The sequence below is a fragment of the Rhineura floridana genome, chromosome 17 (genome assembly GCF_030035675.1).
Source record: "Rhineura floridana isolate rRhiFlo1 chromosome 17, rRhiFlo1.hap2, whole genome shotgun sequence".
NCBI lineage: Eukaryota > Metazoa > Chordata > Lepidosauria > Squamata > Rhineuridae > Rhineura > Rhineura floridana.
The window spans coordinates 9,273,487-9,299,805 of NC_084496.1; the positions used below are offsets into that span (position 1 = coordinate 9,273,487).

The 26,319-nt window shown below is 45.4% G+C and overlaps 2 protein-coding genes across 5 annotated transcripts in view; both read left to right on the plus strand.

Annotated features, from left to right (window-relative positions):
* The first annotated feature begins 3,350 nt into the window (after window positions 1-3,350).
* On the plus strand, window positions 3,351-7,287 carry LOC133371713 (noggin-2-like). Its single transcript, XM_061599413.1, has one exon. It carries the CDS (start codon window positions 5,219-5,221, stop codon window positions 5,864-5,866), a length of 648 nt encoding a protein of 215 aa, XP_061455397.1. The 5' UTR covers window positions 3,351-5,218; the 3' UTR covers window positions 5,867-7,287.
* Window positions 7,288-12,817: 5,530 nt separating this feature from the next.
* NTN3 (netrin 3) overlaps window positions 12,818-26,319 on the plus strand; it is a 214,450-nt gene continuing 200,948 nt past the window's right edge. For all 4 annotated transcript variants that reach the window (XM_061599695.1, XM_061599698.1, XM_061599700.1 and 1 more), the window contains exon 1: window positions 12,818-13,177. The gene's annotated coding sequence lies outside the window, so the exon portion shown is untranslated. The remainder of the gene's footprint in view (window positions 13,178-26,319) is intronic.

Sequence of the window (26,319 nt, forward strand, 5' to 3'; positions counted from 1 at the left end):
CCTTTTCTAAACAAGTGCCTACAGCAGCGCCCAGCGGCCGGCCGGCAGCTTGTGCAGAATTTCTCCTCTCTTCCGCCTCTGGTCCTCCCGCCCTTTCTTCATTAACCCTTTTGCTCCCCCCACGCTTCGACGGAGGCAGGAGCTGAAGGCAGCTGGACTAGGCGATACACGCCGTTGAAAACCAACCACTTTCCCATCCGGGCGGCAGTTCTAAGCGCGCCGAGTAGCAAACAATGACCCCATTGGGCTCCCAAGGGCTCGTTTGCGGGGCAAGAGCACTTTTAACTAGTGATACGCAGAGGACGGGCGCCTTCCCCCGAGGCCCTCTTTAAAAAGAAAAGCATCTCAGGAGAGCGGGGACCCTAAACACACCACTTGGATGCCTTTGCTATCCCTGGAGTTTACTTCCAAGGGACCGGCTTGCTGGTTTGCACGCTGCAGCGTAAATAGATGCACATTTAAAAAGACTCCAGGGCTCGAATTTGCGGGGGGGGGAGAGATTTAGGGGACCTACAATAGCCTGCCATGGTACAGAGGCTGGTAGAGTGTTGGGTAGGCCTCCTTAGCTGAGGAACTGAAGAGAGAGTTGGTGGACTGAAGAGGGGTTATCATTTATTCTTCATTGTTGGAAATACTATTTTAAAAATGTATACCCCGCTTTTCACCACATCTCGGTCTCCAAGTGGTTTAGAGGCATTAAAGGGGACGCTCTTTTTGTAAAACATGATGGGTTAGATTCAGCTTAGTCCTGCTCAGAACAGACTCACTGAAATGAATGAGCCTAACATAGCCATGCCCATTAATTTCAAGGGGTCAGCTCTGAGTCGGACTAGCGCTGAATACCAGCCAGTATAGTTTTGTGGATTTTGGCTATGGTTTATCAACATTTTCTAATTATGTATACTGCTTAGCGAGCGCTCTGATTAAGTAGTTTATAAATCTTCCTATAAGTAAGTAAGGAAGTAAATGCAGCCTTTCTCTGTGATATTAATACCAGTTCTTATCATCATGGACGTTTACCGGAGCTCAACTTTTGGGGCATGTGAGGACGTCAGATGGAGAGAGTGCCTCGGAGCATGTGCAGAGTGCCTTGAATTCTGCCACCACAAGCAGTGCCCCCTGGTACTCTTAGTGTGTGTGAGAGAGTGTGACTTCCAGACAAACGTGAGCCTGGGCGCTTCTCTGTTGTGGAAAAGAAGCGCTGGTTACGGAGGCGACCACCAGCTAGCTGAGAGGAAGGAAAAGCCTAGGCGCCGAGGCAGGAGCCGGCAAAGAAATACCGCCCCCCCTGCGCAATGCATCCTGAGGGCTGGAAGACTGAACTGGATCCCAGTCTACTATCTCAAAGGCTGGCTGCAGTATCGAAGGCGAGACCATTGATTTTTGCAGATGCCAGTGGCTTCATCTGCTGGGTCATTTGCTACGTCAAAATACAACATCTGAACTCTACAGAGCCCTGTCACAGACGGTGCATTTCATGCCCCTCTGTGTGCGTGTGTGTGTGCGCACAGAGTGACAACTGAGGATGACTCTTCCTGCGTCCATCCACCTGCGCTGGAGCCCCGATATCAGCACGGCCCTATCATGTCACCAACTCATTTGATATGTGGTGTTGGAGGAGAGCTTTGCGGATACCATGGACTGCGAAAAAGACAAATAATTGGGTGTTAGGACAAAGTAAACCAGAACTGTCACTAGAAGCTAAAACAATGAAACTGAGGTTATTCTTTGGACACATCATAAGAAGACTGGATTCACTAGAAAAGATAACAATGCTGGGAAAAACAGAAGGGATCACCATGTCTGCTCAGAGGGAAAGACTTGCTCAGGTGCAGAGTTGCATCCTAAATCGGTGCCACGACAACGATCGTGTGTTTCAAATGGAAGGGCCATAGCTCAGCGGCGGAGCAACTGTCCTGCATGCAGAAGGTCACTCGGTTTCACTCCCCAATGGCATCTCCAGGTAGGGCTGGGAGAAACTCCTGCCTGAACCCTTGGAGAGCCGCTGCCAGTCAGTGCAGGCAGTACTGAGCTAGATGGACCAATGGTCTGACTCGACTCGGTACAGGGCAGCGTCCTATTTCAATACTAATCATAACAACTCTTTCCCCAGGGAAACCAGTACATTCCCTCTTCCACCTCACACGCAACAAGCTGCTTCCCCACTTGGCCCCGTGTCCTCAGCAGTGGCTTACCTCCTATATGCCAGGCCTTTCTTAACCTACGGGGTTCATGGATGGGCTTCAGGGGGTCCGTGTGAACCGGGGGCCAAACCCCAAAAACAAACCAATTTCCAGTGCAATAACATAAAATCTATCTATCCATCTATCTATCTATCTATCTATCTATCTATCTATCTATCTATCTATCTATCTATCTATCTATCTATCTATCTATCTATCTATGTGGGGCCCATAGCTTTAGTCAGATTCTCCCAGGGGTCCGTGACCCCCAAAACGGTTATGAGCCATTGCTGTACACGGAGCTAACACAGGACGGCACAGGGTCTACTCTAAGCGTTTCTCGAAGCACCCTGCCCGCCCACAAACTCGTCAAGTAATTTGTGGCATCATATACTATTATCGAGAGCCAGTGTGGCATAGTGGTTAGTGTTGGACTGCGACCTGGGAGACCAGGGTTCGAATCCCCACACAGCCATGAAGCTCACTGGGTGACCTTGGGCCAGTCACTGCCTCTCGGCCTCAGAGGGAGGCAATGGTAAACCCCCTCTGAATACCGCTTACCAAGAAAACCCTATTCATAGGGTTGCCGTAAGTCGGGATCGACTTGAAGGCAGCCCACACCATTAGAAAGGGCTTTTCTTGTGACCACACTCGCCCGTAACCGAGTACCTGCACCTCTCTTTTTTTGCTGCCATTTTGTGCTGGTACCCACAGTACTGTCATCAGTACATGAGTACTGGCACATCGGTGTTTGTTTTTTAACCGAAAGAGCACTAACTCCTAATATAAAGTTATGAAGATTTGAAAGGAACCCCAATTGATCTTCATTTTCTAGTCCTTTTCATCTTTTCCCATCGATTTCTTTTTTAGAAACGATGTAGCTCCTTATAAAGTCCCATACGAGCAACTCCGCAAAAACGTATTTCACAGGGCACACGTGTTTGCTTGCTTGTTTGGACCCGGCACAAAATGTGTCTACCTGCACACCGGAATTAACCGTGGGATGGCAAAACTCTGCTTCCCGGAGGGTTAACCCAGACAGCAAGAGCGCGCCCAGCTGGTGAGCGGCGTGGCTTTAGGACCCAGGAGCTGGGCCCCAGGACTTCCATGTAGGGCCGGGGGAGGGGAGCGGGTGGGAGCTGTCAATCAGGCAACGTGGTGAAAGTGACAGAGGTGGGCAGGTCCCGTTGACACTTGGCTCCATCCGAGGGGGGATATTTAACTTGGGACTGAGCGCGGCGAGCGCGGCAGACGCGCGGTGGCTGGGAAGCGGAGAGGGTTGGGGGGAGAGAGCGCGCACGCCCGGGAGCGAGCGAGCAGAAGCACCGAGGAGGAGAAGGGGGCGCGGAGCGGCCGGGCCCTCCGCCGGAGAACCGACCCATCCATCCAGGGCAGGTAGCCGAGGAGAGGACCTCGCCGGCTTTCCTGCGTTTAAGGCAGGCAGGCGCCCCCGCCGTCGCATCAGATTCACCACTAGCTGTGGCGGCGGCGGCGGATCGAGGCGTTCCTCCGGAGGCGGCCCGAGCTGGCCTTGCAGACTGGGGCGCTCGGAGGCTGCCGCTCTCGCTCGCGGCTCAAAAGCTTCTTCAGGAGAGCACGTTGCAAGGCGGCGGCAAGGCGGAGAGCGCCAAACGCGCGCCCACCCAGCCTACTGAGACTGCTCTTCCCACACCTACGCGGCCACACACTCCCAGGATCCTGACCCCTCTGGGATAAGAGATCGGGCTCTCGACGACTGGGCGGTTTTTTTTTTTTTTTTAGCTTTGCAACTTATTTGCAAATTGGGTGGCTTTAAAAAAAACACCCACGAAACAACAGCACCGAAACAAGGCAACGCTTTCCCCCGCTAGCCTTCCGAGCCTCGTGTTCTTACGTTCCTCTCGGCGCCTGGACTCGCCGCCCATCGGAGCTGCGTCGGGGCGATTTCCTTTGAGGCTTCTGAGTTGTCCTCCTTTCAGCAAGTCGCTCGTTTGGGCCTTTTCGCCTCTCCCGCTCCCGTTGGGATTTTATTGGGTGCCTGCGATTTGGAGTGGTGCGGAGGATGACCTCGGAGACAGGTTTGGGGGCCTCTGGACCCTTCTAATTGGGTGCAGAGAAGGTCTGCCCTCCACCCCTCCAGCAAGATCCCCGCCCCCTCTACTTGACCCACAGCACCCTCTCTGAGAAGAGACTGCAAAAATGAAGCAAAGTCCTCCGGGCTCCGTTGGGCCGTTTCCTTGGGGATCTGTGGCTGTTTGAGGGGACGACAACCGATTGACTGGACTTCGAATCCCACCCCTCCGATTGAAAAGGGGGGGCAATCGGGAAAAGTGGGAAGCCCCCCGCCAACAGCAGCGGGGGAAAAAATTGGATCCATTTCTTGTGACTCTCCCTCTTTTTCTTAAAAAACAAAAGCAAAACCTCTCCTCCGACTCCAACCCCCACCCCTTTGCTGCAGCCAACTCCCCACCCCCCCTTTTCACAGTTCCCCCATCTATAAAAGAGGGTTTTATTCCTGGGCTCTCCGGTCTCACGCCAAACCCTGTCATACCGTCTAGACATGTTGTCGTGGGTCTAAGTCCAGCTGTCACCATGGGGATGGAGACGGGTCCGCTGTGAATTTTTTGGAGAGAGAGAAGGACCGAGGTTACCAAGAGCAAAAAGAATTTGGTTGCCCTTTGGGAAGGCTTGCTTAGAAGGAGGGGGCTAACGGCTGCTTCCCTCCCCCCCCCAGTTCTTCCCTGCCACCCCCTTTTCTTCCTCACTCCCCCTTCACCATGCTTGCCTAGTGGCAGGGAGAGATTGCAGAAGGGGACCTTACATGCGTCTGTCATCTAACCCCTCCGCGATCTATTTAAAGCGAGAGGCCTTGTTGGACTTTGTCTCTGCCTATTTATGAATCCCTTGGACTTGGCAAGTGGGACTGTGGAGTATTAACAATCGGTGAAAGGGGGGAGGTGGGAAAGCGAGTCGAGGTCACTGCCTGGCTGTTCCCTTTGGGGAGACCCATTGTACAAAGTGCCAGCGGACTGGGGCTGAGCTGGGCTAAGGAGAGCATGAAGGCCCCCCAAGCTCTCTTGCTCTGCTCTTCCTTGGCAGTGCTGTTCCAGCCGGGCTCTTGTCAGCCCTACCTCCGGCTCAGGCCCTCCCCTAGTGACAATCTGCCTGTCAAGGACATCATTGAGCATCCAGACCCAGAGTATGACCCCAAGGAGCAAGACCTGGATGACCGGACGTTGAGGAAGAAGCTGGGGAGCAACTTTGACCCCAACTTCATGTCTGTGGTTGCTCTGGCCCAGGTCAACCTCTCCAGTTCTGATCCGCTGCACAGGTTCAAGGTGCTAGGGCCGTTGCCCAGCGAGCTGAAAAAGTTGGACTTGGGCGAGACGCCCTATGGGACCAGGCTTAAAATGGGCAAGAAAGCCCGCAGGAAGTTTCTGCAATGGCTTTGGGCGTATACTTATTGCCCGGTGCTGTACACCTGGAAGGATTTGGGACTGAGGTTCTGGCCTCGTTACATCAAGGAAGGGAACTGTTTTGCGGAAAGGTCTTGCTCCTTCCCAGAGGGCATGTACTGTAAGCCGGTCAAATCGGTCACCAAGACCTTCTTGAGGTGGTACTGCCAAGGGTGGTCAAGACAAAAATATTGCACCTGGATCCCTGTCCAGTACCCTGTTATTTCAGAGTGCAAATGCTCCTGCTAGCCTCATCCTTTGGATCCCCTGCTGGATCTAAGAGACCTTCACCGCTCCTGGCTGTGCGTCTATGTGTGGATATTGTGGATCAGCTCGAGGGGACTGGCCTTAGGAACAATCCCAGTCCCATGAGATTCGTTGGAGTAGGTACTGTTCTGAAAATCTCGCACGAGGTCTCGTCCAAAAGGCCTTAGCATCCTGGGAATCTCCAACCAGATTGCTGACGGATATGACAGGTGTCGGTAATCTTGCAACCTTGGCTAGGGATTTTTATGATTGAATCAAGAACTTGATGGTCTCCTGGTGAACCTTGCTCTCCTAAGATAAGGACACGGAAACTTTAACACACGAGACCTTGCTTATTCATTTCTTGGTCCTCTTACCCCCCACCCATCCAGCACCCCCTTGCACTGTATTTTTTAATTATTTTATTTTATTTGATATGGGAAAAACAAAATCTGAAAGGAACTGCAGTGCAGGCCTGAGAAAAGCTAAGCACTACAATAAGATGTTTATTTTTATATCTATATAGCAATCTAACAAAAGGAAAATTACCGTCCTTTGTAAATATAGAGATTTAAAAGGGGGGAAACAGATCAGTTTTGTTATTTTTATTATTGCTGTTGTTGTTGTTGTTGTTGTTATTATTATTATTATTATTATTAAGAATAAAATGGTGATGTTGCAGGACCACATGTTGAACCCCAACCCTTTCAAAATGGAAGACTTTTCTTCAGCAAAAGAGGAGAGATTTTCCTTATAAAGATGGTTTATGATATGCAACCCTTCCCCACACAACCCCCTTAGGAAGATGTTTAATTTCTGTTTCCTGTATTTTTGTGTGTTTGTTATCTTCTGAACTTGTCACTGATCCTCAGACTAATTTTCAAAGTTGTCTAGGTTTTTTTAAAAGAATATGTATATTGATTAAGGAGATTTTTTTAAAAAAAATGTATGAAGTTATGAAAGAGTGATGGATTGTTTTGCTTTGGAATACATATAGTTATGTAGAGATGTTAAAAGAAATTTCTTGTGTACAGTTTATTTATTCTTTGTTTGTGTATAGGAGGTGAAAAAAAAGCTAGAGATTATGCCAGAAAATATTGAAAACGTTTACTTTAATATTCCTTTTGCAACATATCAGTGTACATATCAACCATGACTGATCAAAACATTTTTAGCAATAAACTCTATCTTTCAAGAAATACTTCCACTATGTACTACAGATCTCTGAGAAAAAGTCCCAGTGGATTACACCATGTATAAATCCTGTGTATCAGACAGAGATCCCACCTGGTGTGAAATCCAAAGAAATCTGTTGATGTTAACCAAGCTGTGCGATATATTTAGACCTCAGATAAGTGTTGATCTCTCAATTTACCATCATTCAAATGTCACAGCATCTGTGAAAAGTGGGGCAGCAGCGTTAGTAGTGGTAGAGAATGATGTAACATGCTCTAGAATAGGGCTAGCCAACATGGTGCCTTGCAGATGTGGTTGGACTATAGCTTCCATCATCACTGACCATTGGTCATGCTGGCTGGGGCTGAACCATGTCTTCCTCCCCCTCTCCAGGAAAAAGACAGTTGTGATATTCTGGTATATCACCAGCAGCATTTATTTCTCCTTGTTGTGCCTTATAGGGATCAGTTGGGCTGCAATCCTGTAAACACCTTCCTGAAAGTAAGCCCAACTGAACACAGTGAGCTTTACTTCTGAGGAAACATGTACAGGCGTGTTTATCTCATGTGGCAGCTGGACTTCTCAGTTTGTATTTTCCATGTTACTATAGATCAGGGATAAAGAACCTTTAACCCTCCAGATGTTGCTACAATGCTCATCATCCCTGGCCATTGGCCATGCTTGCTGGGCTGATGGGAGTTGTAGTTCAGCAACTTCTGGAGGGCTATTGGTTCCCCATCCCTGCAGTGGGGGAAGTATAGAAGTTATACCTTGGGCTATTTAACTGCCTGAACAAAACACAAAAGCCCATGTTTTGGAATAAATATCGACATCCTCAGAAGCAATTTGTTAGCCTGGGGAAAGGTTATATATTAAGTAGCCTTATAGATCTTCTTGAATATGACTGTTACTAGCTCTGTATATAGCTCTTGTGGAGTGCAATCCTATACATCAGAAGTAAGCCGGGTTGAGCTCAATGGGAGTTGCTCCCAGGAATGTGTGTATAAGAAGTGGCCAATGCTTTTGGCCATGATGGCTCTGTGGAACTAGGGCGCTTCTGAAACTCTTTCCATCCAAATTTCTCTGTGACCTCAGGAGTCCTTAATTAGCTTATCTTGTTTCCAGAGTGGAAACCAGGAATACCTCCCCATTGTTTCATGTTATATTTTCAAATTTCATACCATTTGGAATGCATGAGCATTTTGGCATGGCCTTCTGTTCCTTCCATTAATTTGTGTCTTCTCCCCCATTCCCACATTAATAATGCACATGCACATATTGATAAAACACTGAAGGATTAAAAATCAAGTGTTGATGCAATTGCATGTCTTTTACCAATCTACACTATTTATTTATCTATTCATTCATATATCATTTAATGCCAAAACAGGCTTTTAAGTGGTTTACATATACGGCTTGTATGCATTGAAAAATAAACACACACAAAAACATCCCCATCCTGATGCAATTGTATGATGGGATGTGTCAAGATTCCTTTTATGTGGTATTTTACTAATGGGCAGGAACATATTTACATATCATCCAAACAGTGTATGACAAGTATATTGACGCAATCTAATATACAACCATATCAAGATTTCTTTATTATGTAAATGTGTATCAGTAATATGGCAGGCAGTGGGATGGGTATATTTTATTTATTAATTTATTTAACAAGATTTATATGTCACTTAATCAACAAAAACCTCTTAAACGATTTATATACAGTCATGTAAAATATTCATAAGAAAATACTGATAAAATCAAACTTTAAAAACAAGTAGGCATACAATGCATCAAAACACCAGATAAAATCAGCAATTTTAAGGCAAATATGCATAATTAAATTAAATGTCTGGATAAATGTGCCTAAACAAAAATGTTTTTAACAGGTGCTGAAAGCAATACAGCGAAGGTGCCTGCCTAATAGCAATGAATCCCAGATAATAGGTGCTGCTTCCACACTAGGGGAGTGATTCCTTGCGAGTGTGGAACAGACATTATGTAATGCTTGTAAAAGGCTGTGCACACATTACTGGCTTAAAATACAACTAGGTCGTCCTTTTTCTCAAATCAGATAAAAGCTGATTTGGGGGAAAACACATCAGAACACAGCACTGTGTACGAAATGACAGGATAGATTTGGATGGTGGCTAACATCATGTGTAAACCACTTCCCAAACCAGTGGTGGAGCACACTGGATCCAGAGTAAACTGAAGTGTATACACTGCCAGAAGGGCCAACTCTGCAGACTGAAGGGGTCGAGTGGGCATATAAAGGGTAATGCAATACTTCAAATCAACTGGACCAAAGCTGTTTAGGGCTTTATATAGTAATAGTAACACTTTGAATTTGATCTGATAACCAATCGGTAGCAAGTACAGATCTCAGAGCAAGAGTGCAACGTGCTGACAGGGTCTCACCCCTGTCAGCAGTCATACAGCAGCATTCTGCACTAACTGGAGTTTCTGGATCGAATACAAGGGAAGCCCCACTCAGAGTGCATTGCAGTAATTTGGATACAAATGAGCTTAGAGCTACGGCAAGCTGTTCATTCTCCAATTCCAGAATTAATTTTAGAAGTGCTGCGAGTTAAATTAGAAATCAGAAGCACGGGGCATAGGGCAGAGCCAACAAAGCAAAAAAAACACACACACCAAACCAGAACAGGCTGCAAGGGGAAATACATTCATCTACATCTACCCTCCAGTTTCAGAGGCACTATGCCAATGAATACCAGTTATTGGGGAGAAATAGTGGGAGAGGGCTGGTGTTTTTTTTTTATTTTGGTGCCCTGCTTCCCAGAAGAATCTAATTGGCCACTGTAGGAAGCAGGATGCTAGAATAGATGGCCCTGTGGTTTCTGAGCCAGCTGAGCTTTCCCTATCAGTAGCATAGTAGCACATTCAGAAGAGCAGGGTTCCTTCATGACAGTCACAGCCACGACTCCTCACAGCCAACCCCCCTTTCGAAGATTATACAACAGTCTGGCCAGGCTTGAATATTGCTTTCTGGTTCTCTATCACTGTTTTCACTTGCTGTCCTTTCTCACTGTCAGAGACATTGCTTGAATTACTGGGTTCAGTGTCTACACGTTTGTCTCCTGCTGCTACCAAACTGCTTGATGATGCAGATGGAATGTGACCATCAGGATACACTGCCTCTTCTTCTGCAGTTACAGAATTCTCACTCGCCACAACGTGGCTTTCTGATGTAGGAATGGATAGGAACTCCTTGCACTCTGATTGGCTCCAATCAGCAGGAAACGGCAAGGAAGCAAGTTAGAAGACTCTTTTCAGTGGCTAAAACACTCGCCTTTCATGCTGATTGGCTCATAAGATGCTGAAGACATAGGGACCCTGCTGTGACCTGGCTCCCAAAAAAGAAAGGGGTTCTAAGACCTACTGAGGCCCTGGATACCCCTTTTCCCTATGATCTCATTGAGAGCCAGTGTGGTGTAGTGGTTGAGGTGTTGGACTACAACCTAGGAGACCAGGGTTCAAGTCCCTACATAGCCATGAAGCCCGCTGGGTGACCTTGGGCCAGTCACTGCCTCTCAGTCTCATGAAAACCCTATTCATACGGTTGCCATAAGTCGGAATTGACTTGAAGGCAATACATGTTCTCATTAGCTGTAATGGTTATGAATGGGACCTCCATTTGCAGATGTCCGCATACTTCTAACTTTCAGAGGCTGGCAACATGTAACAAGGAAGAGCTGTTGCTTTTGTGCTCTGGTTGTGGGTTTCCCAGTGGCATCTTGTTGACCAGAGTGGGAAACGGGATACTGGATTAGATAGACTTTGGGCCTGATCCAGACGGGCTCTGCTTATGTTCTTAAAAGTCAGTAATAACAGACAAGCCTCCCTCAAAACCAGGACTACTGTTACTGCTATCAGCTCCAGCCAGCATGGCCAATAGTCAGAGATGATGGGATGAACCACACAAGTACTCCCGTATGGTGGCATGCTGTTACAGGAGATTGCTAGGGAAGGCCCAGATCAGAATGGGCAGGTTTCTGAGGGTTGGACTCCATGGCCTTATAGGCCCCTTCTAACTCTACTTTCTATGACTCTATGATCCAATCAGCATGTTCATAATTGGATAGGGACTTGAACCCACGCCTTTCATTTTTGACACACTATCTATTGGGCCATACGTCCTCAGCCCTTTTTCGCTTGCTTGCTTCCTGGCTTCAAAGGCACTAGGGCAGGTTTACATCAGCAGCAGCATAAGGTAATATGATGGGCCATATCACTTCAGACTGGGGGTGGGGAATCACATATTTTTAAATACACACCAGCAGGGCCAGTAAAAGAAGCTGGCAGCCCTGTTAAGAAGGGGCAGTTTAGGAGTAAGTTCCTTCCAGTGAAATCCTACAGTGGTGGCTAGTGCCCCTTGGGACTGGAAAGGCAGAAGGGAGGGAGATCAACAGGAGGTGAATCCACAGCCAGTGACAGGCAGATCTTGCTAATTCTTGTTTTGTCCCCAGCCTCCTCTCTGATGAGTTCTACAAGGGGTGACACTGAGGAAGAAGCTGACAGACAGTGCCACCCTTGCATGGGTTGTATAGTAAGGCAAGCAGGCAGGCTGGCAGGTGGGGGCTGGTTGAGGGCAGGCTGAGGGTTGAGGGCAGGCCAGGGTTGCCTCCACTGCAACCCTATCCCCACCTACTCAGAAGTAAACCCCTTTGAGTCCAATGGCACTTCTATGTATGTATAGGACTGCAGCCTTTGACAGTGTTTGCATTTCTGTTAATGTCCTTCTGAAATCAGGTCTTGATTTGAGCAAAGAATATTCAGTGACTGAGCTTAGCCCTGTTGGGTCATTGTGAAGAAATATATTACTTTCTCTAATTCAGGTGCTAAATGTTGATAGGATTACAACCAAAATGGAAAGTTTCAGCATTGCTCAGGTGAGGTTTGCTGAAGTAACAAGGGGGGGAAAGAAGAGCAACATTAAAACAAAATAACACCTAAGAGCGCAGGGGGGGCAGGGGGAAGAGCCTCAGAACAGAACAAGAGCAGAACAGTGAGAACTGAGCATGCTCTGCAGCTATGGAATGTTGAGTGGCGGTTGAAATGAAAAATAAGAAATTGGGGCATGGGGCAGTGGAATGCCCTGATTAGCAAATGGCTTGCTGGTAGGGATGAGCAAATCTGTTAATTTCAGTTTCTCATTTTTTCGATCTTAAATTCAGTTCTCCATATTTCCACATCAGTTTGCATTAAAAAAGGGCCTAATGAAAATTCATCAGCATTTTAGAGCAAAATTCCCTAATATATGCATTTTTGAATGCAATTTTGCCTAGCAAACACATTTTTTGCAAAGCAATTCCCCCTAAGATAATGTATCTTTGTGTGTTATTTTCAGTGGCACATGCATTTTTGTGAACACTTTACCCTAGTAGTTATATGTATTTTTGGCACACAGTTGTCAGGTCCCAGCTGGGGGAGTCTTCATCAGAGGACAACCAGGAGGCTCCAGCCTTAGACCCAGCCCTTGGTCAGGCTCCATCTGGGGTTGAGGAGCCAGGGTCCTGCAATGAGGCCGAGGAAGGGTCATCCGCACCCAGGGTTGGTTCAGTCTCTGACTTCGAGGCTGAATGGGTCTCAAGCCCAAGAGAGAGGCGTTTGCTCAAATGCCACTTGGAGACCCAGTTCATCTGGATAAGTGCCTGACTACAGGCAAGGTCTCCTTGGGAGTAAAGTTCTCCTTGGGAGTAAAGGTCTGCTTGATAGCTGTCACCTGAGGCTGAGGGTGTGGTTCCAGCAACTCCAACTCAAAAACCCCAGTGCTTGGGTGGAAAAGTACCTATGTATTAGCTTTGTACTTGGCCTATTAGCTGATCTTCTGTTGGCTCCAAGCCTGATCCTGGCTTACCCTGGACCTGTCTCTTGGCTTGCCCTGCTTTGTCCATGGACTGACCGGACCCTGAACTTGGGCTGCTCTGACCTTGCCCCTTGCCTGACCCTTGGCTGTGGACTCTGCAAGTTTGGACCCTGAATTTGGACTGCCCCTGGATACTGTATGATGGTCACCCACATTGGGGTTGCTGCTGACAAGTCTCTTGTATCCTCAGGAGCTTAGTGAGAACAGGACAACATTGCTTGGTTGGTGAACTGCATTGAAAAAATGTGAGTTTTAAAAGATGGCTGTGGTTTATTTTAGTATTGTTTCAGCAAGTGTGATTGGGGTTTGTGTGTTATGTGCCTTCAAGTTGATTACGACTTATGGTGACCCTATGTATTGGTGACCTCCAATAGCATCTGTCATGAACCATCCTGTTCAGATCTTGTAAGTTCAGGTTTGTGGCTTCCTTTATGGAATCAATCCATCTCTTGTTTGGCCTTCCTCTTTTTCTACTCTCTTCTGTTTTTCCCAGCATTATTGTATTTTCTAGTAAATCATGTATTGTCATGATGTGTCCAAAGTATGATAACCTCAGCTTCATCATTTTAGCTTCTAGTGACAGTTCTGGTTTAATTTGTTCTAATGCCCAATTATTTTTCGCAGTCCTTGGTATGTGCAAAGCTCTCCTCCAACGCCACATTTCAAATGAGTTGATTTTTCTATTATCTGCTTTTCTTACTGTCCAGCTTTCAAATCCATGCATAGAGATCGGGAATACCATGGTCTGAATGATCCTGACTTTAGTGTTCAGTGACACATCTTTGCATTGGAGCAGAGCTTGGAAAAGTTACTTTTTTGAACTACAACTCCCATCAGCCCCAGCCAGCATGGCCACTGGACTGGACTGATGAGAGTTGTAGTTCAAAAAAGTAACTTTTCCAAGTTCTGCTTTTGAGGACCTTTTCTAGTTCTCTCATAGCTGCCCTTACCAGGCCTAGCCTTCTTCTGATTTCTTGACTATTGTCTCAGTTTTGGTTAATGACTGTGCCGAAGTATTGATAACCCTTGACAGGTTCAGTGTCCTCATTGTCAGCTTTGAAGTTACATAAATCTTCTGTTGTCATTACTTTAGTCTTCTTGATGTTCAGCTGTAGTCCTGCTTTTGTGCTTTCCTCTTTGACATTTACCAGCATTCGTTTCAGATATTCTAGTTTCTGCTAGTAGTATAGTATCATCTGCATATCTTAAAATATTTATATTTCTTCCTCCAGTTTTCACTTCTCCTTCATCTTGGTCCAATTCCGCTTTCCGTATGATATGTTCTGCATATAGATTAAACAAATAAGGTGATAAAATACACCCCGGTCTCACCGTTTGGCTTTGAATGTGGGCTGAATCAAATTTCCTATCTTTACTTGCAAACATCTTGAGCAGGAGACCTTCTAGTAGGAGACAGGATATGCTGAAACATTTTGTTGCAAGTCCCACTTGTTAAGTATATCAACATTATTGTGAACATTAAATTAGAGGGTGCTTTTGAGGATGTTCTGCTGAGTGACTTGATGGCTATGTTCTGCCTCTACTGTTGGAGGTAATATGCCTCTGAATGCCAGTTGCTGGAAGTCGCAAGAAGTGAGAGTGCTGTTGTGCTTAGGTCCTGCTTGTAGACTTCTAATAGGTGTCTGGTTGGCTACTGCAAGAACAGGATGCTGGACTAGACGGCTTTTTAGGGTGATTCAGCAGGACTTTCCTTATGTCCTATTGACTTCCCCTCACGAGAGAGCCAGTGTGGTGTAGTGGTTAAGGTGTTAGACTACAACCTGGGAGGCCAGGGTTCGAATCCCCAAACAGCCATGAAGCTCAGTGGGTGACCTTGGGCCAGTCACTGCCTCTCAGCCAGCAATGGTAAACCACCTTTGAATACCGCTTACTATGAAAACCCTATTCATAGGGTTGCCATAAGTCGGAATTGACTTGAAGGCAGTCCATTTTCCATTTTTTCCCCTCACCACATATCTTGTATATAAGATGAAAGAGCTGACCATTCAAATAAATGTGATTTCTAGACTGGTTAGGGCTTAGAAAATTCTGGGTTGTATTCATAGAATTGTAGAGTTGGAAGGAGCCTATAAACCCAACAAGCCCAACCTGCTGCTCAATCCAGGAATCCAAATTAAAGCATCCCAACCTGTGGCTGTCCAGCTGCCTCTTGAAGGCCTCCAGTGTGGGAGAGCCCATCACCTCCCTAGATAATTGGCTCCATTGTCGTACTGCTCTAACAGTTAGGAGGTTTTTCATGATGTTCAGCTGAAATCTGGCTCCCTGTAACTTGAGTCCATTATTCTGTGTCCTGCACTCAGGGACAATCGAGAAGAGATCCTGGCCTTCTTTTGTGTGGCAACCTTTCAAGGTCTTGAAGAGTGCTATCCTATCTCCCCTCCCCTTCTGAACGCTAAACATGCCCAGTTCTTTCAGTCTCTCCTCATAGGCGCTCACACAGAATAGACCCACTGAAATGAATGAACTTAAGTTAGTCATGACTGTTAACATCCATGGGTCTACTCCCAGAAGGGCTAGCATTGAACACCCCCCTCTCTGTTTAGAAATGCAATATTTATCACTTATTTATCATTACCTCTCCTGTCTCCTTTAAGGAGCCCTGGGACAGGTACAAAGTTTTCCTGATCACCACAGATGTTAACCCTGCGAGGTAGGTTAGGCTGAGAGTTGATGACTGGCTCAAAAGTCACCCACTGGGCTTCATGGCTGTGTGGGCATCTGGGCACAGCTCTCTCTGGTCCTGTTCTGTCACCACTACAGATATACCACACTTGCTCAATTCTGCCTAGGGTTACTAACCCTGAGGTTATTTTGCTTTTACAAATTGTATGACAGATGGCAATGCCACAAATTAAGCTGGTATGCAGCATAGAACACTACCTTATACTGAACATGAGAAGAGCCCTGTTGGACTAGACCAGACTTTCCCAATGAGTGGGCCACCAGATGTTGTTGGACCACAACTCCCATCAGCCTCAGCCAGCATTGCCAATGGCGAGGAAAGATGGGAATTGTGGTCCAACAACATCCGGTGGTCCACTAGTTGGGAAAGGCTGGACTAGTCCAAAGGTCTATCTAATCCAACATCCTGTATCTCACAGTGATCAACCAGATGTCTCCGGGAAGCCTACAATGCTACAACATTAAGCTGCAATGATATACCATTGGTCCATCTAGCCCACAATGGAGGCTGGTTAATTTGGGCACGTGGGGCACTGCCCCACCAGCCTCAGTTTACCTCCAACCAGCCCCTACCTGCCTTGCCTTCTTATTCACAGGCAGCTCAGGGTGGTGGCCTTGGCTGTCGCTTGTCACCTCCTTAGAACTTGGCAGGGGGGAAGATGGGGACAAAACCTGTGAGACCTTAGCTCAATCACCATCTCTTGGCCTAACCCACCACATTGGACAGAGGTGATGTTAAAATGTGGGATGGATATTTGTGAGGATAAAATGGGGGAACCAAGTACGCCACTGTGATCTCCTGGGAAGAAGGACGGGAAAAATTAGACGTAAAGACCAATTCCTTTCATTTCCCCAGCCCCCACCACATACTTTCTCAGTCGGGTAAAGTACACTTGGAAGCATAGGCTGCTTTTGGATGACCTGTTTGTTGCACATAAGTCCTGATTTGTTAGCACAAAGTTTGCAGGGAGGATAAATGACATCAGCTGTATATTGAGTATTCATTCTGATTTGTTTTGCAGGGAGGTTATGCAACAGTGCATCAAGCAAGTGTTATCCCATCCTCTTCAGTGCATTTTGTCTGTTGCTTTCCTTATTGCAAAAAGTCAAATTTTGGGAGGAATTGGGTTTGTTGTGCAAGAGTGTCAAATCAACATTAATAGCAGAACCTGGATTTGCTGGTACTGTGATGTAAGGATCCTCCATACAATCTGTTTGTTGAGCATTCATCTTGATTTGTTTGCAGAAGGCTTACGTGGAGGTTAAAAGGTAAAGGTTAAGGTGTCCCCGCACTTATAGTGCGAGTCGTTTCCGACTCTTAGGGTGACACCTTGCGACGTTTACTAGGCAGACCGTATATATGGGGTGGGATTGCCAGTTCCGTCCCCGGCCTTTCTTTACCCCCCAGCGTATGCCGGGTACTCATTTTACCGACCACGGATGGATGGAAGGCTGAGTGGACCTCGACCCCTTTTACCGGAGATTTGACTTCCTCCTTCCGTTGGAATCGAACTCCGGCCATGAGCAGAGCTTCGGCTGCGTTACCACCGCTTACCACTCTGTGCCACGGAGGGTCAGTACATGGAGGTTAGATTAGTCTTTATTGAGCATTCATTCTGGTTTGTTTGCTGGGCAGTTATTTGACAATGAGCATTCATCTTAATTTTTCTTGATTTGCTTGCAGAGTTGTTTACACATGTTCCTATCCATCATTCCTTCCTTCCACACTTTCCAATGCATTTCCCTGTCACTTTCCAAACCACAAAGTCTGATTCTTTTTTTAAAAGGATTTGTTGTGTTAGAGCAACAGAGCCCTTTAATCCACTTTAATTGAACAAACCTAAATTTGTGGCATGTGCTTGAACCCTCCCACAAAATAATGATAGTTTGGAAGTGCATTGGAAGTGCATTGTGTCTGTTTTGGCATGGGAGAAGATGGCCTGATCTGGTTTAAATTCTGGGGTTGATCCTGAACTTTACTCAGCTTGTCCTTTTAATACATTATTGTTGCATGAGCTTCTGTATGATGGATGTTGAGGTAGGGGTTAAATAGCTATGCAAAAAACTGCAGACAAATGAGAAGGAGGAAAAAGAAAATCACATGCTAAAGATGAGGGATTTGCCTAATCCAGGGGTTCTCAAAATGCGGTCTGTAGACCAACAGTGGTCCGCAAACTTCATTCAGCTGGTCCATGGCAAGTCCACATTAAATATTCATATTGATTTTAATTGTATTTTTATTGCTGCTTTTATTTCTTATATTGTATTTTATCATATTACAATTTGCAATCTATGGAATGTAAATTGTAATTCAATGAAAGACCACCTGAACGAAGTTTGCGGTCATATAGCCTCTAGCACAGTACATTACAATTGTTACAACAGGCAGAAAAATCATTAAGTGGTCCACCAAGGCCATCAGCAATTTTTCCAAGTGGTCTGTCTGTGTGAAATGTTTGGGAACCACTGGTCTATGCACCTTTAAGCAGTGTTTCTCATTTGTACCCTTTCCTTGTCTTCTGTGCAGCACTGAAACTTGCTCTCAGTTTTGGAAAAGGGGTTGAATGTACCCACTGCTCTTTGATGGGGGGGGGAGGTTCAGAGGGGGCTGGGAGGAAGGAGAGGTCTTTTTCTAGTGCCCTGTACAAAAGACCAGGGAAGCTTGTCTTGTAAGAGGAACAACATCTGTGGTGTGGACGCTGAACATCTGTAGAAGGGCTTTTTTTTGGTGGGGGAGGGTATTCTGGGAAAATATTTCTGACCTAATCCCAGCAGTATCTAGCATGGTAGGATTTGGTTACAAATGGCCCCTTAACGTCTTAGTGCGTTTTGTTCTGCTAGGTTTCAGGGCCAGGCAGAGATCCCATGTATTGTGCTAACCTGGGAAATAAACCTTGGATGAAATTGATGGCTATGTTTATTGGGGGGGATGGTAGAGGATTCCTCCCCTCCCAAAAAATACATTTCTGGTGCATGTGAACTGTGAGAAGGGTAGAACAGTTTCCAAGCTGTTCCTTGGTGTTGCCTCTATGTCACCTACCCCCGATTTCAGGGGGAAATAATATTCACACAAAAGGGGAAAAGACCATAGAGAGAAAACTGATGGAGTTTCTTAAAACTTGTTGGTGTAAAGATTGCTGATGTCGAATAATGATGGGGGAGAAATTCAATTTTGTTTGCATTTTAGTGAGAAACTACCTGATATGCAAACCTATACACAACCTTCCTTCGGAATTCACGGTTTTCCGAATTTTGCAGTGCAGCTCTGCAACCAAACAATGTGTACAGAAATGCATATACCAAGGGAAAGTGTGTGTAAAAATGCACATATTAATACAAATAACATGCAAAATGCATTGTATTAGGGGACACTGGCTTGGAAAAATGTCAACATTAGTCAAAACTGCATACAAAAATGTGCTTTTTAGGATAAATTTGTACAAAAATACTAATGAATTTTTGTGGGGATTAAAAAAAATCTGCAAATTGCTGCAGATATGTGGGAACCTAGATTTAAGATTGGGGGGGGGGGAAATGAGAAACGGAAAGAAAACAAAATTGAGATATCCATCCCTTGCAGTGAATAAGGCCCGTTGCTTGTCTCGCTGCAATTGTGGCATCCCTGGAAGGTTGAAAACAAACAAAAATCCTTGGTTTGCTCTATGTCTTTAAAATGTAGTCACTCCACAATTTAAATCTGATTTATTTGGTAGAGTGAATTTAGCCACTTTGCAAAAGCAAAGAATCACCCTTCCCATAGAGGTTAAAAGGTGTGGGGAATTGACGGGCCCTGTTCTCCTGCCTCTGTACATGCAGTGTTCCAAAGCCATGCCCTTCCAATGTTGTTGGACTATGTCTCGCATCACCCACAGCCAGCATGGCCCATGGTCAGGGTCTTGGGGATGATGGGAACTGTAGCCCAGCAACATCTGGAGGATACCAAGTACCTGAACATTAGTGATTAACGATTAATATCTATCTTGAGAGGGAGATGCAGACAGTAACTCCTGTAGATCTGATTCAGGATGGCTTGACTTCCCCCCCCCCAACACTCCTGATGGAAATGCTCTTTTATCCCACACTGAGGGCTATAGTGAGGTCATGTGAAAATATCCCAGAATTCTTCTCTCTCCTCTAGAGATAATACATCTTCTCTCTACCATGCAGAGACGTCATGGGGAAGGTGGGCCCAAATGTGCTAACATGTATGAGCTGCAGTGGAATGTTGCAGACTATCATTGATATGGAAGGAGATGTTCTTACAGATATCTGGGTCCTAGGCTGTTAAACATCAGCATTGACACCATAAGTTTTGCTTGGAATATAATCAGTAGCCATTGCTATTTTATTGGTAATGATATTTTAATATATGGATTATGTAAAAGCCCCCCATGCCTCTCACCAGCTGGAGCAGAGAGATAGTGTTGCATGTCATCAACATACTGATGGACCTTTGCTTCAAATCTCCTGATGGCTTCACATAGGAATTAGATAGCACAAGTGACAAAATTGTCCCATGGGGGTTCTACATCTGTCAAGAGAGGAGCTGTCGCTCATATTTTGTACGCTCATTCCATCACCATCCCTTTGGTCAAACAAGCTTTGTGAGTTTTTCTATTCGGCCTGCAGCAACACTGGGACAAAGCAAGTGTCTCTCTCTCTCTGTGTGCAGATCAGTGGCAATGATTCCCTCCTCTGGCATATCTCTTCCAAATCGCTTAAAATGTTGAAAGATTAAGGACAGACGAAAGTACTTCACATGGCACATAGTTAAACCATGGAATCTGTTCCCGCAAGAGGCAGTGATGGCCACCAACTTGGTTGCAGTGGTAGAGTGGCAAATTCAGAAGTGCAGGGTCCCTTCATGGTAGTCGCAGCCACACACCCTCCCCCTTTTTTGCTGCTGGGTTGAGAATGAAATCCTTGTTAATACCTCCTCCCACAACAACCAATGTTCCTAGGAGCCAGTAAGCATGAAAGAGGAGAGTGTTAGCTACTAAAAAGAGTTTTCTCTGGGGCTGTCTCGCCTCCTTTCACTCTGATTGGCTCTAATCAGCAGGAAAGGATAAGGAAGCATGTTAGAAGTCTCTTCTCAGTGGCTAACACATTCCCCTTTCATGCTGATTGGCTTGTAGGATGCTGGAGACATAGGGATCCTGCTCTGAAAAAAGTAAGGGGTCTAAGACACCCCACCCCGAGAACCCTGGGCAACTACATCCCTGTTTGGATGGCTTTAAAAGAGGGTTAGACAAATTCATGGAGGAGAAGCCCATCTGTGGATACCAACCATAATGGCTATATTTTACTCCATGGTTGGAGGCAGTATGCTTCTGAACACCAGTTGCTGGAAACTACAGGAGGAGGAGAGTGTTCTTGTGTTCAGATCCTGGTTGTGGGCTTCCCATAGGCATCTGGTTGACCACTGTGAGAATAGGCAGGTGGCCTAGGTGGGCCATTGGCCTGATCCAGCAGACTCATCTTTTCTCCTCAAGCTATTTTCTGTCTCCTGCTCTTCCTTTGCTGTGCAGTCCTTTTTGATTTTTAATTTCCTCCACTTCCCTGCTCGTTTTTACTGCAAGCATGCACATCCCCTGCAGTTTTCCCACATGCTGCACAGCGCCCTGTTCTGCTCCTTTGTGCTCCCTTATTCGAGGCCCTGGGTTCTCCAGTCTCGGCCTATCATGGTCACTCTCCCAGCTTCTCTTTCTTTCTGTCCTTTCACTTCCCTCTAATGCAACTCTTTAAAAGAAAAAACAACAACAACCCACACACACAACCCTGTTTTAGAAGGAAAGGAATCTTGATGAATATGCACTGTGATTTCAAAGTGTGTTTTCTGCAACAACAACAAAGCATTTTGGGAGAGAGCCCTGGCTTTCTGGCTGGCTCACATGGCAAAATCTCAGGGGTTTTTGGAAGCCCCCTTGCTATCAGCGGCGCCACTTAGCCGACGGAACAGGATGAGGCAGTTAGCTAGAGGATCAGCAGCTTAACCCCTTCTAACTTACACAGACCAGGCGGCGGGGGTGGGGGGGAGGCTGCAAGGGATAGGAGTGACTTAAAAGGAGCAGTAGCAACCACAAGACCAAACTGCATTTTTTCTCTCTCCCTGAATGGTGCCTGGAAAAAAAGAAGGGGGGGGATTGAAATTAAAAGCAATATTTGAACCAGTCTCATTGGCTTCTAAAGGACTTTCTTCTAAAACAGCCTGAAATCAGGGGCCTGTTCCCTCCCCCCGCCGCCACCCAGAGGATGAATAAAGAACTCTTTGCTTAGAGCACAAACTCCAACACTTCTCAGATGAATACAGGGGCATGGTTGTGATGCAGTGATGGGGAACTGCTGGTCTTCCAGGTGTTGTTGGAATCCAACTCCCATCAGCCTCGGACAGTGTGGCCGATGATCAGGGATGATGGGAGTTGTAGTCCAGTGACACCTGGAAGACCCACAGGTCCCTGACCCTGTCGTTGTGCCTCGCAAAACTCGGGGCCTGAAGACTGGTGCTAAAAACAGGTTTCTTTTGAACATCAGCCCTGCTCAGATCAATCCCTGGTAGGGATGGAATGATCAGTCAGTTTTGGTTCTCTCCGTTTCTCACTTTTCGAATCTTAAATTCAGCTCTCCGCATTTCTGCAGCGATTCGTGAATTTTCCTTTTGAAAATCTTCATGAAAATTCTTCAGCACTTTAGTGTGAATTTCTCCTCAGTACATTTTTGTATTCAGTTTTGATTACTGTACATATTTTTCCAAGCAATTTATCCTAATATAATGCATTTTTGGTATGTTATTTTCACTTATATTCAGTTTTATGCACACTTGCTCCTAATATATGTATATTTGTACAGGTTGCCTGTTGGAGAACTGCATTGCAAAATTAGGATAAGCGTGAATTTCAAAGGATGGTCGTGTTTCTCTTTTCATATTGTTTTGGAAAGTGCAAATTTGATAAATGCAGCCTTAAATGCGAACTGAATCAAATTTCTTGCCCACCCCTAATCCCTGGCACAGTTTGATGGGGGAACAGACCGCAAAGTATGTCAGTAGCAGGGCATGCACTGGCCTGCTGAAGATCATGTCCTTCATTTAAAATGCATTCTCATCCAGAATTCTTCTGAAATATTCATGAAGATATATATGCATTTTAGGAAAAAAATACTTATGTTGAAGAACACAATGTCTTATGATCTATTTTAAAAGCTGTTTCAAAACTGAGGGAAAGGTTTTGGAGTTGGATTTATCTGTCTTAGGTATTTGCCTGGCTGGTCCTACCATTAGACAGAGTGATGGATGCCTCAGGCAGCTGATTTGGGGTGTTATGAAAGTGTAGCAAATTGTAATGTTGTTTCCAGAGAGGGGGAAAGATGTTTGTGAGATTTTTCTGCCTCAGGGGTGGGAGAGGGAGATACCATTTGATGCCCCTTCTCAGGCAGCAAGATATCTTGGACCAGCCCTGGGTGTTTGATATCCCTTTCTTCAATCTTTGAGGCTTTAAACTCTCGAGAAAGAAAGAAATGTTTAAGTCCTATGACTGGTGTTTATGGGATGACTTGTGCGCTGGGATTTAGATCCGTGGCCTGTTGCCATAAGTGTTTTGTACAGTTCAGCGACTTTTATGAGCTGTGGTTGGTAAATGTTGTGGAACTGTATTCCAGGTCTCAGAAATTTGGCATGGCTTAATTTTAGTAAGCCTGATGAAGGCCCTTTGTACTCAGAGAGACAGGCTTGTTTATGAAGGCACAAGAAATGACTAGAGGCATTAGGGATGGGCAAATCTGTCAGTTTTGGTTTCTCATTTTTCCAGTCTTAAGTTCAGCTCTCCACATTTCCACATCAGTGTGCATTTTTTTAAAAAAAATGTCCTCATGAAAAGTCATAAATATTTTAGTGTGAATTTCTCCTAATATACAAATTTTTGTATGTAGTTTTGCCTAGTACACACATTTTTCCCAAAGCAATTTCCCCCTAAAACAATGAACATTTGTATGCGTTTTTCACCAATATATCAGTTTTTATGCATACTTTAGTGTATGCCTTTTTGTACACATTGCTTGGCTGAGAATGGCATTGCAAAATTCAGATGTGTGAATTTTGAAGGATGGTTGGGGTTTCAGGTTGCATATTGTTTGGAAAGTGTGAATTTGATAGGTTTGGCTTTAAATGTGAACTGAATAGAATTTCTCCCTCACCCCAATCTGTGTCCTACCAGGCTTTTTGTTGTTGTGTGCCTCGATTAGGTTAAGAGACAGAACCACACAGGGAAAACTGTGTCATCTATGCTGGGTTGATGTACTATGCTATAGGGGCAGGATGGTATTCTTCATTGGGCCTTTGCTTTTTTGATCTCTGCTCTTGACAGAAGGGTGATTGATGGGGATGTTAACGAAATTCATCATTATATGATTCTGTATATGAATGTTTCCAGCTTGCAAAGGATGGATGTGTTGCAAACTAGGGATGGGTGAGAAATTCTATTCATTTCACATTTCAAGCCGAGCTATCAAATTCACACTTTCTGTAACAATATGAGAACCGAAACATAGTTATCCTTCAAAATTCACATTTATTTGAATTTTGTAGTGCAGTTGGCCAAACAATGTTTAGAAAAATGCATATGTTAGGGGGAAATGTGCATACAAATGGATGTATGAGTGAAAATAGTATACAAAATTGCTTGCAAAAATAGGTATAGTAGTCAAAACTGCCTACAAAAATGTGTGTATTAGGAGAAATTAGCACTAAAATGCTGGAGAATTTTCATGGGGATTAAAAAAAAAAGAATCCACAAATTGCTGCAGAAATGTGGAGAACTGAATCTAAGACTGGAAAAATGAGAAACTGAGATCGCAGAGCTTTCCATCCCAAGCCAAGGGTCATCTCTCCCCCCAAAGATGATCTTCTCCTGCTTGGGATGTTAAACAAGATTCTGCACAATTGTGGTGTGGTGGTCAGTGTCCAGAAGGTCTGCTGCTTTGTAGGAGGTGGCAGTGCAAGAAGGTCTTTCACACTGCTTGCTTTTGATAAAACTCTCTTGCTGATTGTTATGTATTACATGAGTGGACTACCAGCCTTCTGCTTTGCTGAATATTTTCCCTGCTCAGTCAAACAATTTATCATGATTATTTATTGCAAATGTTTGATGTTGTTGTCCCCTGTTGAGATGTGGGGTTCCCAGGTTTGTTTGCTTTCTTGTTTGTGCATTGCATTTTGAAGTGACTCTTTACCATGGAAAAGGGTGGCAAACCAAACTATTTATTTATTATGCCCTGCCCTCTCAGCCCAGAATGCACAGGCATGTGACCCATTCAGTTTCTGCTCCTCCTGAATTTCAGCAGAGTTCAGGAGCCAGTCATAGCATCATGAGAAGGATCGTGTGATCCTGTGTCTAGCTCTGCCTGCAGAGTCTGGCTGTTCCTATATTATCATGATGCCAGAAGCCCAAGATTGACATAAGATTTCTGTCCCCACACATGCATTTGCTTTAGAATTGTCTGCTCAAGTGGTATATAATATGAATCCAGTCTTTAGATCAAGGGTAGCCAATGTGGCCTTCAGATGGCTATTGGCTATGGTGGCTGAAGCCAATGGAAAATGGAAGTTCAGTAATGTCTAGAGCAGCCTTTCCCAACCAGTGTGCCTCCAGATGTTGTTGGACCACAATTCCCATCTTTCCTGACCATTGGCAATGCTGGCTGAGGCTGATGGGAGTTGTGGTCCAACAACATCTGGAGGCACACTGATTGGGAAAGGCTGGTCTAGAGGATGCCACATCGGATACCCCTCCTTTACATGCTTTCAAATGTGAGAGAAGTCCACATTCTTAGAATCCCATCTATACTTCAGTGCAGATGAGGTGGAGGTAAATTCCCATCAACCTGGGCCCCTAATCCATGGCCCTAAGGCTAACCATAGTAGAATCAAAAGGGAGTGGGAGACAGTCAATTAGGAGGCTACACTCCATTCATCAGGGTGACTAGGGTGATTCAGTTCCATAACCAGGCCTGAATCCAGATTGAAATGGGTAGAGATAATTGGCTTCATGCAGGAGTACCTGCAACTGTTCCACCATAACCCTCTTGATCACCTTCCCCAAAAAGGGGTTATTGGTGACTGGGTGGTAATTAGTCTATGCCTCTTTCAGACCAGTCCCTCCCATAAGGGTGAATTAACCATAAGAACATGAGAAGCCTGCTGCTTCAGGCCAGTAGCCCATCTAGTTCAGCATCCTGTTCTCGCAGTGGCCAACCACATCATGCATCCACAAAACTATACCCCCTTGGCAAGCTTTCATGAGTCAAGAGGGTCAAGGAAGCAAGTGGTTGAGTGCATAATTGCAAGTACCTTGTCCACAAATCAGGCTCTATTGGCTGAAACTGATCCCATGATGTTACAGTAAACATTAAATTGGGCACTTCACTTAAAATTGCAGTGAATGTAGATGTGGCATCAAGATTGCTATGGAAGCAAGCAACATTACCCTCAAAGTCCCTTGCAAACAAATCACAGTGGGCTTCTGAAGGGTCTAAAAGCTCCATTGCCTGGAGTAGGGTCTAAAAGCTCCATTGGATAGGTACCTGGTGAGGCAATGGAGGCAGAGAAGTGCCCTTCTTTGCTGCCTTCACAACCATGCAGAAATTATGATTATGTTGTTTCACTCTTTTTCTGTCAACTTTGCAGTGAGCTTCT